This window comes from Mytilus californianus, unplaced genomic scaffold, assembly GCF_021869535.1.
Source record: "Mytilus californianus isolate M0D057914Y unplaced genomic scaffold, xbMytCali1.0.p SCAF_20, whole genome shotgun sequence".
NCBI lineage: Eukaryota > Metazoa > Mollusca > Bivalvia > Mytilida > Mytilidae > Mytilus > Mytilus californianus.
This window is the reverse complement of record NW_026262669.1, coordinates 6,454,200-6,470,790: the sequence shown is the minus strand read 5'-3', so window position 1 is coordinate 6,470,790 and position 16,591 is coordinate 6,454,200. Positions and strand designations below refer to the sequence as shown.

General features: G+C 31.3%; 1 protein-coding gene across 1 annotated transcript in view; it reads left to right on the top strand.

The window, feature by feature from the left end:
* Positions 1-1,375: 1,375 nt before the first annotated feature.
* The window catches only part of LOC127731819 (E3 ubiquitin-protein ligase TRIM71-like), a 159,461-nt gene continuing 144,245 nt past the window's right edge, over positions 1,376-16,591 (top strand). Inside the window, exons 1-3 of the mRNA XM_052240658.1 lie at positions 1,376-2,185; positions 2,677-2,733; positions 4,757-4,822. Of these exons, the coding sequence (XP_052096618.1) occupies positions 1,404-2,185; positions 2,677-2,733; positions 4,757-4,822 (905 nt within the window). The 5' untranslated portion in view covers positions 1,376-1,403. The remainder of the gene's footprint in view (positions 2,186-2,676; positions 2,734-4,756; positions 4,823-16,591) is intronic.

Below are 16,591 nucleotides of genomic sequence, written 5' to 3'. Positions count from 1 at the left end.
TTGCATTTTCACTTTAATGATCTTAAAAGACAGAATAAGAACAGATTGTTTACTTCAGGAGGACTTTTTCATTCGTTTGGGCAATAGTTGAAATTGTTGACTATGATTCGTTTGAATCTAATGATCTTCTTCTCCTCAAATGTTCAACATATTGTTGGTATCTTGGAATGTCTATTTATTTGTTCAATGTACAAAACATGGTTATGTACAAAACAAGGTTAACCCCGCTACATTCTGAATGGGCCTCTCCCAAGTCAGGAGCCTATATATAGGTGGTTGTCTTTGGTTCATGTTTGTCATATTTGTTTTTCGTAAATTGTGTTGTTGTACATATCATACGTCCAATACAAACTGACAACGCAATGGAAAAAAACCGAAAAGCGACCAAAATGCAAGTGCTCCGAAAGCAGATTCTGCTAAATATTTGGCACCTGTTGTGTTTCTCATTTGAATACACGTTCGTTAATAAGAGTAATTCTGGGATGTCACATTCGAGTTAAAAAGGACGATATAGTGATCACGACAATTAGAAAATACATCTATAAAACATAAATTATTTAATGTTTAACAAACTCGTAAAGGCATTCGTAAACTTTTCTTTAGTTCTGATATGAATCAGATAAAAATCTGGATCGTTTTAGCTGATTCATTAAACAATTTTAGAACAAGTTATGAAATCATGGCTCTGACTTTGATTATTCTCAAATGGTCATTCGTTCATTTCTTAGTACAGAAACACGCTAGATACATGCACAAATTACAACAAACAAAAGAAACAGCTCTTTAAATTTCATACATGTAAAACCTTTCATACCTATACACGATGGATCTACAAATTATAAAACATGTTTTATTGTTGTGTACTTATATAAACATCAAAAGCGTTGCGTTGATGATTTGAATAAATGCACATTTTGATGGCAAAAGATTTAAGTAATGCATTATGTTTTTGTAGGCATTGTACCTGTATATCAATTTCCACATCACGAGGTGTTTAACATACGGATACAAAAATAAAACAATCAAACAATTTATAATATATATTTACGAAGGAACAGTAGTTGGTGTATAGAGACTTCATATGCCTCAATAATAATGTTCGACGTATATATAAAAAATCATTCTATATATTTTTATAAACTTATTATCAGCTTCAAATTTGTTATGTGCAATCCCTGTGTCTTTTGCTGTATAACGGGTTGCACTGATTTCTTACTTATAATGACTTAATTAATGTTGATCGCTTGTTGTTATTATTCCTAATTTATACAGAGGTTTCTCTTATATCGGAATATATCTAACGTTTCAAATCAATAAACGACACATATTGATATAATCGTATTCTATCTAAATATAGATTACTGTGTCACGGGTTTTTAAAATTACCTGTGTGATAAGTGGATATGCTTTCCGATAAAATGGCTCAGGCGGCGTCTAAAACATGTGAGATTTGCATAAGTGCTTCAGGATCGCAATACTGCTTAGAGTGTGAGCAATACTTTTGTGAAAATTGTAAAACATTTCATAATAGGCAGAAAATATCAAAAACTCACCAGTTTCAGTCTGCATTAGACATAATCCCGGAAGGTAAATCAAAATGCAAAGACCACAATGAAGACGTAAGTTTTGTGTGTAATACCTGTAACGTAGCAGTTTGCAGCAGTTGTGTGACAGGAAGTCACAAACGGCACGATTTCTCGAAGCTTCATGACAGCATCTCACGGTTGAAAGTGAAGAATAAACAAGAACTGCGTAGAAAGGTACAAGAGGCAACCAAAAACATGAAAAAGATGGAAGAAGGTTTAAGAGCATTTGATATGAAGGTGGCAGTAGTTGTCAAAGCTATTACAGAAGAAGGTACAAATATAAAGGCTATGGTTGATAAATGTATCGCACATATGATTGCATCGGTCAAGGATCAATCCAGGACGGAAAAGGACAAATTGATAGCGATCATATCAGATACTAGAATAGATTTGAAAGTGGGAAGCGACTTAGACAAGAAGATATATGAACTAGACAAGACGCGAAACGATGATAAATTGTTACAATCTTTACAGAAGCTTACAGATGACATCGCAAAGCTGACGATAGAGCCTATAACCGAGTATCCCGACGTACACTATACTGCTCAGTCCACAACCGATCATGACATCACACAGCTGTTTGGCACATTCAATATAAGGTAAATCAACAGGGAAAACACATGATAAGAGTATTGATTGGTCGACTGCTTTTTGCAGTCGTAACATATGCTTTATATGGCTTGATAACTATAATGTGACACTTATTCGTGTAAGTTTGTTCCCGGTGTATATATTTGGTTAATCATAGTTCTGTTTTCAAATATTACTGTATTTCTGAAGTAAATCGCATGAAAGACGGATGGAGACAATTTAATAAAACAAAAGATGTGATTATTTTCAGTTTATTATTTATAATCGATTAACAATGTTCTTTAGTTAAAACAGATGTGGCCAATAATTATGTACATTACGAAATGAAATAACAATGTAGTCCCTATACTTCGTAAAATTAAGAAGTAATTCAGGAATACTAAGTTTTCAAACCGGTACCGAGAAATTTGTTTTCAAAAATTGTTTAAATGTTTTGTTTTGATATTATGCCTTAAAGAAACACTAGCATAAAATCAAATTCATTGGACTATTTTCACAGTAATGTACGTACACTACAAACCGGGCACAGAGAGAAAAAATCACCTAAACCAAAGAGGTAGGGCAATATGTTTGTATATTTTACAGTGTTAAACTTACTCTTATGACAATGTAACCTCTTCGTCAAATTTTAAAGTAAATTATTCATGTATACCTTACAATTTTACGTAATGAAGCCCCTCTATCGACGATTCTGATTGAATTGGTATCGTATATGGTGTAAATCAGAGCACTGTTGAACGGTTGACATTTTTACTAGTTATGTACTTAACTTCATTACATTGTTTCTAAGTAGCTGGTTTTAAAGCCGTATTTGCTTATATTTATTGATACATATTTCACCAACTCATATATTTGTTTTAAATATTTCGTTTTGCTTTGATTTACATCTTCTACAAAGTCATTTGTAATGCGTTGCATACGTAAGCAAGCATTAAATTGAGCACGATTACGATTAAGTGACTAATACTGATAATGCTAATCAAACGTATCTCTTAAATTATTTTCCATAGCGTTAAAATTTAGTTGTATTTAATTTTCGTAAATATATTGCTCGTTAAAATGTGTCTGCTTGTCTAGTTGAAGATTTAAAACCTTGATACTATAAATTTACGATATAACCAAGATACTGAATGTAAAAGAAATTCATCAAAATTATCAGCACTAGTAGGGCAAGTTGTGCATGATATAAACTGAGGACACCATACTGTTTTTCCAACGACATTATCGAGTCATGGTGCGCAGTCTTCTTTTAATTTTGTATAGGTAGTTTTATGTTAACTGTCGTGTGTCCTTTCGTCAATTTTTGTTGTTTGCCATATATTTCCCAATATGTCTTCGACGTATGAGTTTAAATGTCCACTTTGATGTTTTCTATTCTTTGAAATATCCTCGATTCACCAGATTATTTAAAATCGACTGTTGATGAAGGGTTCAAAGACTTCAGCAGTCACATTTACAATCGAATGGTTATCAAAGGTTCAACGACTTCAGCAGTCACATTCACAATCGATTTGAGATGAAGGGGTCAACGACTTCAGCAGTCATATTTACAATCGACTATTGATTAAGAGGTCAACGACTTTAGCAGTCATTATTATAATCGACTGGCGATGAAAGGGTCAATGACTTCAGCAGTCACATTCACAAACGACTATCGAAGGGGTCAACGACTTTAGCAGTCACATTCAAAATCGACTGTTGATGAAGGGGTCAACGATTCCAGTAGTCACATTCACAATATACTGTTGATAAAGGGATGAACGCCTTTAGCAGTCACATTCATAATCTACTGTTGATGAAGAGGTCAACGACTTTAGCAGTCACATTCACGAATAGTGACGAAAGTTAGTAAAGTTGGTTTGATTTTGCCATTTGATTAGGGACTTTCCGTTTTGAATTTTCCTCGGAGTTCGGTATTTTTGTTAATTTACTTGTTTCGTTTGACTGTATACTATCACTGAATGAACTTAACATAACACTACCAGTTATTTTTAAAATGTTTCGAATAATAGTCATGTGAAATTACCAATATGTAGAACAATTAATCTGTTCTGCGTATTGTTAAATCAAAAGACTTCATCAGTTCATGATATGTTTTGCTGTAAGAAAGCCGGGGAAAAGGAGGGAAAGGTATATATAAAACATAAATAATTCTACATGGATTTTGAATATAGATGAGAATGTCGTTAATTCGTTACTACCTTGTCGATACATCAGTTGGTGTACATTCGAATATTGTTTTGGTGTTGTCATCAGGTTTTGTAAAAAAGAGACGATATAGACCAATATGATCATCAACACTAGAATATCCGACACGGACACCATAGGAAATATTTCTAAATTTAGGAAACATATCTTCCTGGTGCAAAGGTTATATCTATGTCTGGGTATGAGTAGATTATAATTTGTTTTTATCTAACTTGAGAATCACTGACTTGGTAAGTGCCTCATGAATATTCAAATGCCGTTTGGTATTTTTACACTGTTTATTTGTGTACCAGTTAGTGATAGCTCAGTGTTTATATAATCTTAAAAAAAAAGATTAATTTTAATTCAATCAATTATGGTGTTCATTATAGCGATTATGAACAGGATGTGAAACCAAAAGAGGAAGGCAAATACTTGTACAGATGTGATAAGTGTGGGTAAGTTCCTTAATATTGTTTCTATGGACATGACGTAAAGATATATATTTATCTTATATGGTGTATCCGATGTTTCAATAAAAAAAAAAGGTTTTAAATGTTTAATTTTCAATGATGTGCGGAATATCTGTTTTTTTTCGAAATATGCAACGTCTTTCAATTGTACTTGGCTAAGTACATCAAGATGATTGCAATGTTTCAGAAATTCACTTAAAGATCATTGATGTAAGAAAAAACAGAAAGAGTTTTCAAGAGTAGAAATCTACCTCATAACTTGTAAATACTTTGAAATTTGAAATAAATAAAACACCTGTATATGCAGGTAACGAGCAACATAGGTCCGGTTGTGCCATCATTGATATGAATGAACGTATAATAGTCACTTGGATACCGAATTTCCCAAAATAACTTAAATGGAAAAAATGTTGTGAGGACAAGTTTGATACGTTAAAAAAAATATTCACTTATATCTTGGTAAAACATTGTAGTTTTGATTCGTTGAAAATTCCAGAACAACATTGAACTTAACCACAATCCTCAATAATGAACGACAAATCGTACATACACTAATTATAGTTTAACATTGAACTTTATCTTCAATGACTCGACATAGGCCTTTTTTCGACGGTTATGTTTCACATATTCAGAACGATAAAAAGACTCATAAATGATAACACAATTGTCAATGGAAGCATAATGTATAGCTCTCAATGCAGCGAATATTTATCAATTTAAACACTTTACGTTTGTATTAAATGTTATATACTTATATTTGGGGATTCAACCATCACCTATGAGACCATTAATTGTCGTAATGCACGTCTGATAAAGAAAATGCAATGCCGTTAATGTTAGCATCATAATGTAATCTTTGTCAATAATGATTTTGGTTGATTAACTCACAAAATAATTCAACAATAGGTGGTAAAATTTTATTCGAAACCATTTGTTTTGCTTTGGAAATGCTATCTGAGTAAACGACAACACATCTATCAGTATATTTGTTTGAGAATCTGTCACTTATACATGTGAAACTGACACCGTTGATCTGTTTCGTCTTTCAGAAAAGAACAGAGAACTGATTTGTAAGTATTATCTACGTCTATTGTAAGTGACAAATAGTCAAAACAGTCATTTACTACAGACATGGTTTTGAAATATATTTAAACACTAGGCTCGTTCGGATAATAGACAACCCGTAACTATAGGCAAAATATTTAACAATGACCATTAAATACAGACATCTTTGATACACAACCTTTATGATAAAAGTATATATTACAATGATTCAGATTTGTTTATGTGTTCCGGTCATTCAATTCAACTGTTGAGGTGTTTAGCTAAAAAAAGATGTGGCATGAGTGCCAATGAGACAACTCTCCATTCAAGTCACAATTTGTAAAAGTAGGTTGACTAGGTTATGTTAGATTCCATTTCCTCTATTATCTTATTTCAACCAGGCATTTTATAACTAAATCGTGACTTTCATGATAGCGGGTTGCTGATAACACAGAAGACATTGAATACAAATAATAAATGTTAGTGGCATCCCTTACATGGCTTTTCGGACGCGATCATAGTTTGGTTGACATATTTGAAATAATTGTATTCCATATAACTATGAATATATTCCACTTATCATAACAACAATCTTTCCTATTTTACCACTAAAGACTTACAATGGATATTTTCATGAGCAACACGACGGATGCTAGGTCTTAGTTTTCTTTGTATAGTGTTGTTATTGTTGTTTGTCCTTTTATGGTTTATTTATTTGCCATGGTGTTGTATGTTTTTGTTGGATTTTCCAGTGCCCCCTTGTATCTTGTTAAAAATGTCTTTTAAAAAAATGAAGAATTGACATCTAGTATACTGGTAATAAACAAGAAAACTAGGTTCCCATCTGAATAAGTAGATATAAACCGCATGGTATACGTATTCCAATTTAATTGTCAGACCGATGTTGTTTTTCATTATGTCGTCAACCTGTCTGCAATACATTAAGAAATACTTTATATGAAATGTAAATAAAAACGCATTGTTGCCTTGTTTGGAACATTATCAATATTCAAAATTGTCATGTATCGTCTTAACATTTGCAATAATACATACATATATATACCAAATGTTTCCTCTTAACCTGTATCAATATTTGAATTCTACAAAAAAGGATCAATCCAGGGAAATAATTACGCTAATGACGTCCAAGTTTAACTTAAATTAAGGCAATAGTAGTATACCGCTGTTCAATGGTCATAAATCGATTAAGCGAAAACAAATCCAAGTCACAAACTAAAACTGAGGGAAACACATTAACTATAAGAGGAGACAAAACGGAACAACAGAAATATTGGACTGCTATAAAAACAAACGCCAACATACATAACAACGGACTATGTGATAATAATTGCCATATTCCTGACTTGGTACAGGACATTTTAAGAAAAAAATAGTGGATTGAACCTGGTTTTATGGCAAGTCAAACCTCCCGCTTATATAGCAATGTTAAAAAATCTTCTAAAATGACAACATTACATGACAGGAATAAAGTACAAATAAATGCAAGAACATTCAGGACATAGAAATACATAGATAAATAGTATAATAGTCCATTTCAACATTTAAACCCACAGAATAACAACGAACACCTAAAATTAATTTACGACAGAACACAAATACAGCACAATAGAATAATGAACCGTGCGTCACACGAATGTATCAACGCCATAAAAAGTGACGTCACAGTTAAATTTCTAAAAATACAATATGAAATTTGCATTAAGTTTGTAATGGTGATATTTGATGTATTTTCTAACTATTACACGAATATTAATATAGAATTTTGTTAGTTATGGTGTAATTATTTGTATTGTATAACCATGTTTGTTCTTCTTAATCAACCTTTTTCTTCTAAATCAAACTGTGAAAAAAACCAAATGAATCCTGTGCATATAGTTGCTTTTAACCTAAAAATCATATAAATGAACAAGGTAGCGTTGTTTTATTTTATTTTATTCGGGATGGATCATGAGTTCAAAGTTAAGTTGTCCGCTTTTGTCTTTAAATATTTTAAGCATTTGTTTGCAAAAAAAATAACTATTTAAACTTCTATTTTTATTTTTATTTTTCAGTTCACTGTAAGTGATTTGTACCAAACAGATAAGTATACAGTAATTTTTGTATTTTTATGAAAATTAGGAAAATATAGAATTTTCAGTAGTAAAGACGCAATTACATATAAGTAAAAATACAACCTATTCGTATTTGAGAATCATAGAGATATTGTCATTCTTAATATAATACATACGCCATAAGTAACAACCTTTTCGATTAAGTAAATGTAAAATGTCAGGCAGAACGAATCCTTCATATCATATGCGTATTGATACGGTATTTTGATCAAATCAATACTTTTAAAAGGAGAAGGTTTCTAAATATTTTTAGCATTTGTTTGCAAAAAATTTAAATGCCAAAAAGCGTTTTAATCAACTTTTTGTTTTTAATCTCTCTGTTGGTATTATTCAATAACAAAACAATCCTTGCTTTTTATATGAAGAAAAAACCCCACATATCTAATGAAGCAATCATAAAGTTCGTGAAAAAAGTAAAGTGTGAGATGTGTTGCACACATACAAACCTGGTTTTACAATTTGAATATTCATTGTACAACTGGCTATGGAGAATAGTTTTTCTCATTGTTAAAGTCCGTATAGCGACCTATAATTTTTATCCATGTCATCTGAATAGTTTTTTTTTATTGGCAATCATATTACATCTATTTGTTTGTATATCAGTGGGTGATCGAGTACAAAACTTAGGAAAATAAAATAACTACTGTCATTCCGATGCTTTCTTTAAATGTCACATGTATTTGTATAACACAGGAGAACATTGCAGGGTTTGCACCTTCTGCTATGTATGTCTAGTCCAACTATAAGCACCTTAGGCATACCTTTATTTTCAAAATCATCTCAAAGAAAATGATAAAAAACACCTTGCAAAGTTCATTGATTCCACAATCGGAAATATCGACGATGTTTTTAATTTAATAACCAACATTTCCGCGATTGCTTACACCTCATATACTGAAAGTAGCAGATCTGCTTTAAATCTTGATTTGTTTCTTCAAAATTGACACAATCTAGAATCTATGACAAACGATTTCAACTTTCAATTTCTCTGCACTAACATACTGATTCGACATTACAGAGGTTTACAGTTACAATCCCGGATTGGTTGATATATCCGAGGGTTCTCAACTACCTAATTAACGACATATTTTGGTTGTCTTAGAGCTTTGTATATAAGATCAGTCGTCTGGTCTATACATTTACCGATTGTGTCGTATTCCCGATAGTGACGTTTTGACTAAGTATGGACTGGTTAGTGATGCATGCATATCAGGTATCATTTGTCCCATTGACGCACGCCGACTAGCTCCTGTTGGAGATCATGCATATCAGGTATCATTTGTCCCATTGACGCACGCCGACTAGCTCCTGTAGGAGATCATGCGTATTAGGTATCATTTGTCCCATTGACGCACGCCAACTAACTCCTGTTGGAGATCATGCATATCAGGTATCATTTGGCCCATTGACGCACGCCGACTAGCTCATGTTGGGGATCATGCGAATCCCCGAGTTTTGTTTTTTGCTTGATTTGCCTCTCCTTATGAAATAAATGAAATTTGAGCATCAGTTAAATATGTTTCAATATAGATATTGTTCGCACTGAGTGATTTTGAAAGAGGAAATTACTAAAAAGAAATTTACTCTGTTTTATCATTATTCAATTTGCTATATCTAAGTATCAAGCTAACAACTTGCTAACAACTATTAAACAAATGTAATTATTTAGTTATTGAAGTATTAAATTATGTAGGCTTCAACAAACATATCAAATCAAATGTAACGACGACTTTTAATGGCTTATTTTCTCTAAAATCATTTTACAACTATAAAAACCGAGCATACCTTATAGTGTTCCTTTACACAAACTATCCTTTCTGAGGTCTGTGTTGATATGATTAATTTAACTGGACAGACATCTGCACTTCTTTTACAACAATATGTTTTCTATATTTTATAAATTGTATGCATTGATGTTTTTGAGATTATGATGTTTTGTATCGTGAGTAGCTTAACATATTTTTCCAGATATTAAACTTGTATTACTGTTATTTTTCAGCCAGTAAGTGTTATTTACAAGACAGATAAGTATACTGTGATACGTGCGTACACAATGTAGAATGAAAGCATGATACATAATCAATTGATGTATTATTTTAAATGATACAGTTAAAATTTTCTCTTTATTATGATTGTTTTCCTGTATTGTATGTTGGGCTTCATAAATCATATGTAAACAAATGTGATATCAATTGTTAAATGTTTTTAGGTGTAATACCACCATTGACGTTCCCCTATTAGTCTTTGTTGAATTTGCACTTTTCAAAAAATTGTGCAGAATTTATCTTTGTTTCAAATATAGAAATATTTGGCATGAGGATAGTTTTACATAACATTTCAGTGCATATAAGATAATAACCATCACTGTAAGTTAACCAATCAAATGTCCACCCTTTTTTTCCTGTTTACAAGCTATAGGTTGCACTTTGTAAATACAGCTGTTTCTCAAACCACGCCTCTTTTGGGGAGATATTTAATATTCATAGGTATGTTAATTTGTTAACGTACTGGTTCCCATTGATGATCTCTGTGTTTCATCTCATAGAGACATCACTTGGGAATGTAACCAGTATAGATAAACATGGTAGCGGCTAAATTTTAATTCTTAGGAGGTCCAAAAATGGAGGTAAGGGTAGTATAGAATTTTAGTATAAGTTTCAACTCTTAGAAGTTCAGGGCATATAAATGTTGAAAATATGCCGCACAGCCCTATATTTTGACCTTTGAATAAAATAGTAGTGCATATAAACTTTCCGTTCTGGGATATTATTTTTCACGAAACTTCATAGTAAAAGTGTCACAGTTTTAGCGGAAAGGGAGTTCCTATGGGAAATTGCATTGTCTGTATTTACAGAATTGCAACCTATATAGGGTTAAAAAATAGAACATACAAAATTTCACAAAATCTGGTTTATCTCAGAGATTTTAAAGAATTTAACTCAAATATGAAGTTTTATAAATATTTCATGAAGATTGAGAAAATTCTGGGCCTTAACTATGATGACTCAGCATAAATTCACAGTTTACAGTATGCATGGTTTACTTAAAGCCCTGAATTCAAAATAAATTCATAATATATGCCTATTTGTAATTTGAATTGTTTAGAAGTGCTTATATTTACTCTTCACAGTAATTGCAACTCATTGATCCTTCCTAAATATTTCTGGTGGGGTTTTTTTGTCCTGTCGATAACCCAAAAGTAAGCCGTAACGCCTAAATGTGCCTTTTTTGTGACTGCGGCATAAACAATTACAAGCTAGAATTACAAAAAGACCTCAGTAAAACTTACAATAGTGTGTTCTATCCTAAATATGTAGTAAATATTTCACATTGCTAGAAACAGGGAAAAAAAATAGGAAATGTGAGGCCCCAGGGGCAAAAAAAACAGAGGAAAATGCCTACCCCTGAGTCATAAAACAGATAATTTAACTTGTAAATGCTATGATTTTTTTTATTTTAAAGGTCTTTTATCAAGTAAACAATAACTGTGCTAGGAAGTTATGAAAAATCAGATGTAAGCAGTCATTTCAATCAAACTTTTAGTGAATTTATGCACCAGACTGATATCTTCATAAATACAACTTTTGCAAATATGCCTTTGTTTAAACACTTCTAGGACATATATTAACTAACTTATGTTAGATATATGGTTAGGGATGATACTGTTGTGACAAGAATTCTAAACAGACCATTTGAGGCAGAAATTTTGAACTTTCATTGACAAATAGGCATACAGTAAGATGTGGACTGGCGACACAGGCAGGATTGGATACTTTGTATAATCTTGAATGTTGGAATGCTTAACTACTAAACAAAACATTTATAGTATTCTAAAATGCTTTCAATTTGTTATCAGAATAGTTTCAAACAGGTTTTAGACAGTTCATGTCAGAAAACATGCACATAGGGTAAGCTGGCAATAATAAGAGTCTTGTTTTCAAAATCTTTAAAAAATTGAAACAGGGGTAGGGGTATAAAATGTACTATAAAAGGAGACTTAGAGTATATGCAGTGATTTCTTTAAGGCTATAATTCTGATAAATAAGTATTGTTGTGAGAAAAAGTGTTTTTAGAGAGTTTTCTATTTGAATAAATGTTTGTATAGGTTGCACTTTGTAAATACAGCTGTTTCTCAAACCACGCCTCTTTTGGGGAGATATTTAATATTCATAGGTATGTTAATTTGTTAACGTACTGGTTCCCATTGATGATCTCTGTGTTTCATCTCATAGAGACATCACTTGGGAATGTAACCAGTATAGATAAACATGGTAGCGGCTAAATTTTAATTCTTAGGAGGTCCAAAAATGAAGGTAAGGGTAGTATAGAATTTTAGTATAAGTTTCAACTCTTAGAAGTTCAGGGCATATAAATGTTGAAAATATGCCGCACAGCCCTATATTTTGACCTTTGAATAAAATAGTAGTGCATATAAACTTTCCGTTCTGGGATATTATTTTCACGAAACTTCATAGTAAAAGTGTCACAGTTTTAGCCGCAAAGGGAGTTCCTATGGGAAATTGCATTGTCTGTATTTACAGAATTGCAACCTATAGTAACCATGTTACCTAAAGTTTCCAAAATATTTATAGAAACACTAAATAAAAAAGGATGGTGCTTTGAAACACCCTAGATATATGTTGATGACTCAGAATTGTTTTACTGCAATGAAATGTAGGATTAATTTACTACAACTGTCAAAGTCAAGGGAATATTTTTGTTTACCCTTTTTCGTATGCACGGGATGTGACGTACTATGATTAGCTGGTATTGCACCTTTATTCCCCCAAAGTTTGATTATAAAATAATGAAAAAAAACGATATGTTATTGTCTCCTTAATAAAAATCTTAATATATTTATTTCTCTTTATTAGCAATTACGTCTAAGTAAATGCAGTTTCAACTTTAAAGCCTTAAACACTTCAAAACAATATATTGATCATATTTTTAAAAAATTCATGAAGTGGTGTTTTTTTTTTATATTTATTTAAACTTGTATTTTTATTTTTATTTTTCAGTCCACTGTAAGTGTTTTGTACCAAACAGATAAGTATACAGTACATTTTATATGTGGTGTTTTATTAAAATTAGGAAAATATAAAATTTTCAGTAGATAAAGACGCAATTCCATAGAAGTGAATATACAACCTATTCGTATATGAGAATCATTGAGATATTGTCATTCTTAATGTAATACATACGCCATCAGTAACAATCCTTTCGATCTCGTTAATGTAAAATGTCAGGCAGAACGAATGCCTCATATCATATGCGTATTGATACCGTATTTTGATCAAAAAAATACTTTTAAAAGGAGAAGGTAATATTAAGATCGTATTGTTATTAAAAAAAAATTTTCACACTTTTAAGATTATTTCAAAACGTTTCTATCAAATGCCTAATCAAATACAGGTGAACATTCAGATAAATGTATCCACGTAAATAATGAATAGATTTTTTGTAACTAATTTTTAAAATATATCCTAAATTATAACTTGAATATTTTCTGATCAACCTTTTCTTATGCTAAACACATGCAGATTATGCACTTTTGTCAGGTTGAATTAATTGGTATCATCGTTTTCAAAGTTTATTTCCACAAGATAAAATATCTGTATTTGAAATAACCACTCGCATTCGGAAAGCGTTTTGTGTTCGTGCTGGTCAGCGAAGCAACCAACGACATTGTATTGGTACGACGTAAACACTACACCAACGTTTTTGAAGAATGAAACTATTGTTTTGGTCTAGATTCAAGACCTTAGTGTCCATACAGAGTCAACCCGTAGACAACCATACCGTTACCGCATCTCATCTTTGGCTCTGTTTTTAAAATTTGAATGCCTTACTGTGAGTTCGCTCTCACATATATAAATTTCCATTCAAATGATGATAAATAGAAGAGAACATCCTTACTATAGTTATAGTTAATATAGTTATGTCGTATATAAAGCTCATAAATAGACAAACGATCCATGTAAACGTATGGTTTTCCTGAATAAAAATAATCTTAAAGGTTATCATTTACCTTTGGAATGAATAACATTCATTTTGTTTCAAACATTTAATACGTTACTAAACATGCTTTTCGTTTCATCACTAGTGGATTGTTGTCTCTTTGGTAATCATACCACATCTTGTTATTTATATAGGTATTGTTATCAATAACACGTATGGACATATATCTTATCGAAATCTATAGTTAAGCACAGTATATGATCATGCTTTTCGCAGACAGTTAATGCCATTTTTACACTTAATAGTCGATTAGAAATTTGGAAACAAAACGCGTGTCTGCTTTACCTAATTATAATACAGGTGTCGTGGTGTTTTTACTTCAAGGCATGTAATGCTTGGCCGTATACAGTTGGGTGCAGACCAAGCATTACATGTAGATGCACCGAAAAAGTTAACGGAGCGTTAACTCGCGTGCACTTTATGTAAACACTGCGTTAACTCTGCATTTACTCAAAAATTGTAGTAGACATAAAAAGCAAACGGGTGTTTACTTTCGCGTTTACCTCCGCGTTAACGCGAAAAAGTCGCATCTTCTAATGTTGTTCGTAGTAAACGGACGTTTACTTCCGCGTTAAAGTGAAAAATGCGAGTCTTCTACTTTTTTGTAAAAATTTAACGCACGTTTACTACTGCATGGTGGGTAACTGGACCAATGACAGGAAAATGACAGGACCAATATAAAAATGCTTATAACTTTTTTTAATTTATGATAGGATTAATCTCAAATTTGAATACAATAAGATGTCATCATTTAATATTTAAATAAAAGAAAAAAAAAACGCAAAATATTTGAAAAACTTGCAAAAACGTGACGTCAAAAACGTTAAATATGACAGGACAAAATGGAAATGCTTATAACTTTCTTTATTTCTCAAAGGATTCATCCCAAATTTGAAATATAATAAGCCTGATAATTGCGTACTTTTATACCTCCGAATGAATAATTAGACAAAAAAGTGATGAAATTTAAGTTTAATATTGCAAAACTTATTGTCACATCAGAAAAACGATACCAATAAAATGTGGCAATATATCTTTTTTTTTATTAATAAGCTTGAACTGGCCTGATAATTGAGGTCCTTTTTGTACATCAGGATGGATTGTTAGACATAAAAGTGAAAACATTTAAGTTTATAATTGCAAGATTTGTTGTTGCATAAACAAAGTGCTAATATTTTCCATTTTGTTAGAATATTAAACAGCACCATTAAAATTCTGTTCTTTTTGTCCCTTAGGATCAATAGTTTTGTACAAATTGAGAGCTCTATAAGTCTACATTTACTATTATTTATGTCGTTAACAATAAAAAGTGATAATATTTCCTTTTTTTTATTAATATTCTAGTACTGGCCTGAGAGTTCAGTACTTTTTATACCTCAGAATTGATTGTTAGACATAAAAGTGAAGAAATCCAAGTTTCAAATTGAAACATTTGTTGTCGCATCAAAAAAAAAGGGTGCCAATATTTTTCATTTTGTTAGAATATTATATAACAACATTAAAATTCTGTTCTGTTTCTCCCTAAGGGTGAATAGTTTTACACAAATTGAGAGCTCTATGAGTCTATGGTTACTAACATTTATGTCGATAACAATAAACAGTGACAATATTTCTTTTTTTATTAATATTCTAGTACTGGCCTGATAAATGAGTACTTTTTATACCTCAGAATAGATTGTTAGACATAAAAATGAAAAACAGTTAAGTTTATAATTGCAAAATGTGTTGTTGCATGAAAAAAAAAAGTGCTAATATTTTCCATTTTGTAAGAATATTATACAACGGCATTAGCATTCAGTTATTTTGTCCCTTAGAATGAATAGTTTTACACAAATTGAAAGCTCTATAGGTATAAGTTTACTCATATTTATGTTGATAACAATAACAAGTGACAATATTTCTTGTTTTTATTAATAATCTAGTACTGGCCTGATAATTGAGTACTTTTTATACCTGAGAATGCATTGTTAGACATAAAAGTGAAACAATTTAAGTTTATATTGCATTATTTGTTGTTGCAACATATTTCTGTTCTTTTTTTCCCTAATGATGAACATTTGTACACAAATAGTTGTGCACAAATTAAGAGCTCTATAAGTCTACGGTTACTAATATGTATGTCAATAACAATAAAAAGTGACAATTTTTCTAATATTTATTAATATTCTTGTAGTGGCTTCATATTTGAGTACCTTTTTTTTTTTTTACCTCAGAATGGATTGTTAGACATAAAAGTGAAGAAATTAAATTGAATTTGTTGTTGCATCAATATAAGGTGTCAGTATTTTAACCTTGGTAAAAATTTTATGTTACAGCATTTACATTCTGTTCTTTTGGTACATCATGAGGATCACTTTTACACAAATTGAAAGCTCTTTAAGTCTACGGTCAATTATATGTATAACGATTAGAATAAAAAAAAATCTTTTTATATAATTGTAATGGTGGGATGAATTATCTTTTTATTCATTTGGATGGATTGTGTGACATAAAAAAGGAAGGAATCATTTCAACGGTTTTTTTTTTATTAAAACAATTCCTTGTGTCTGCAGGGACGAAC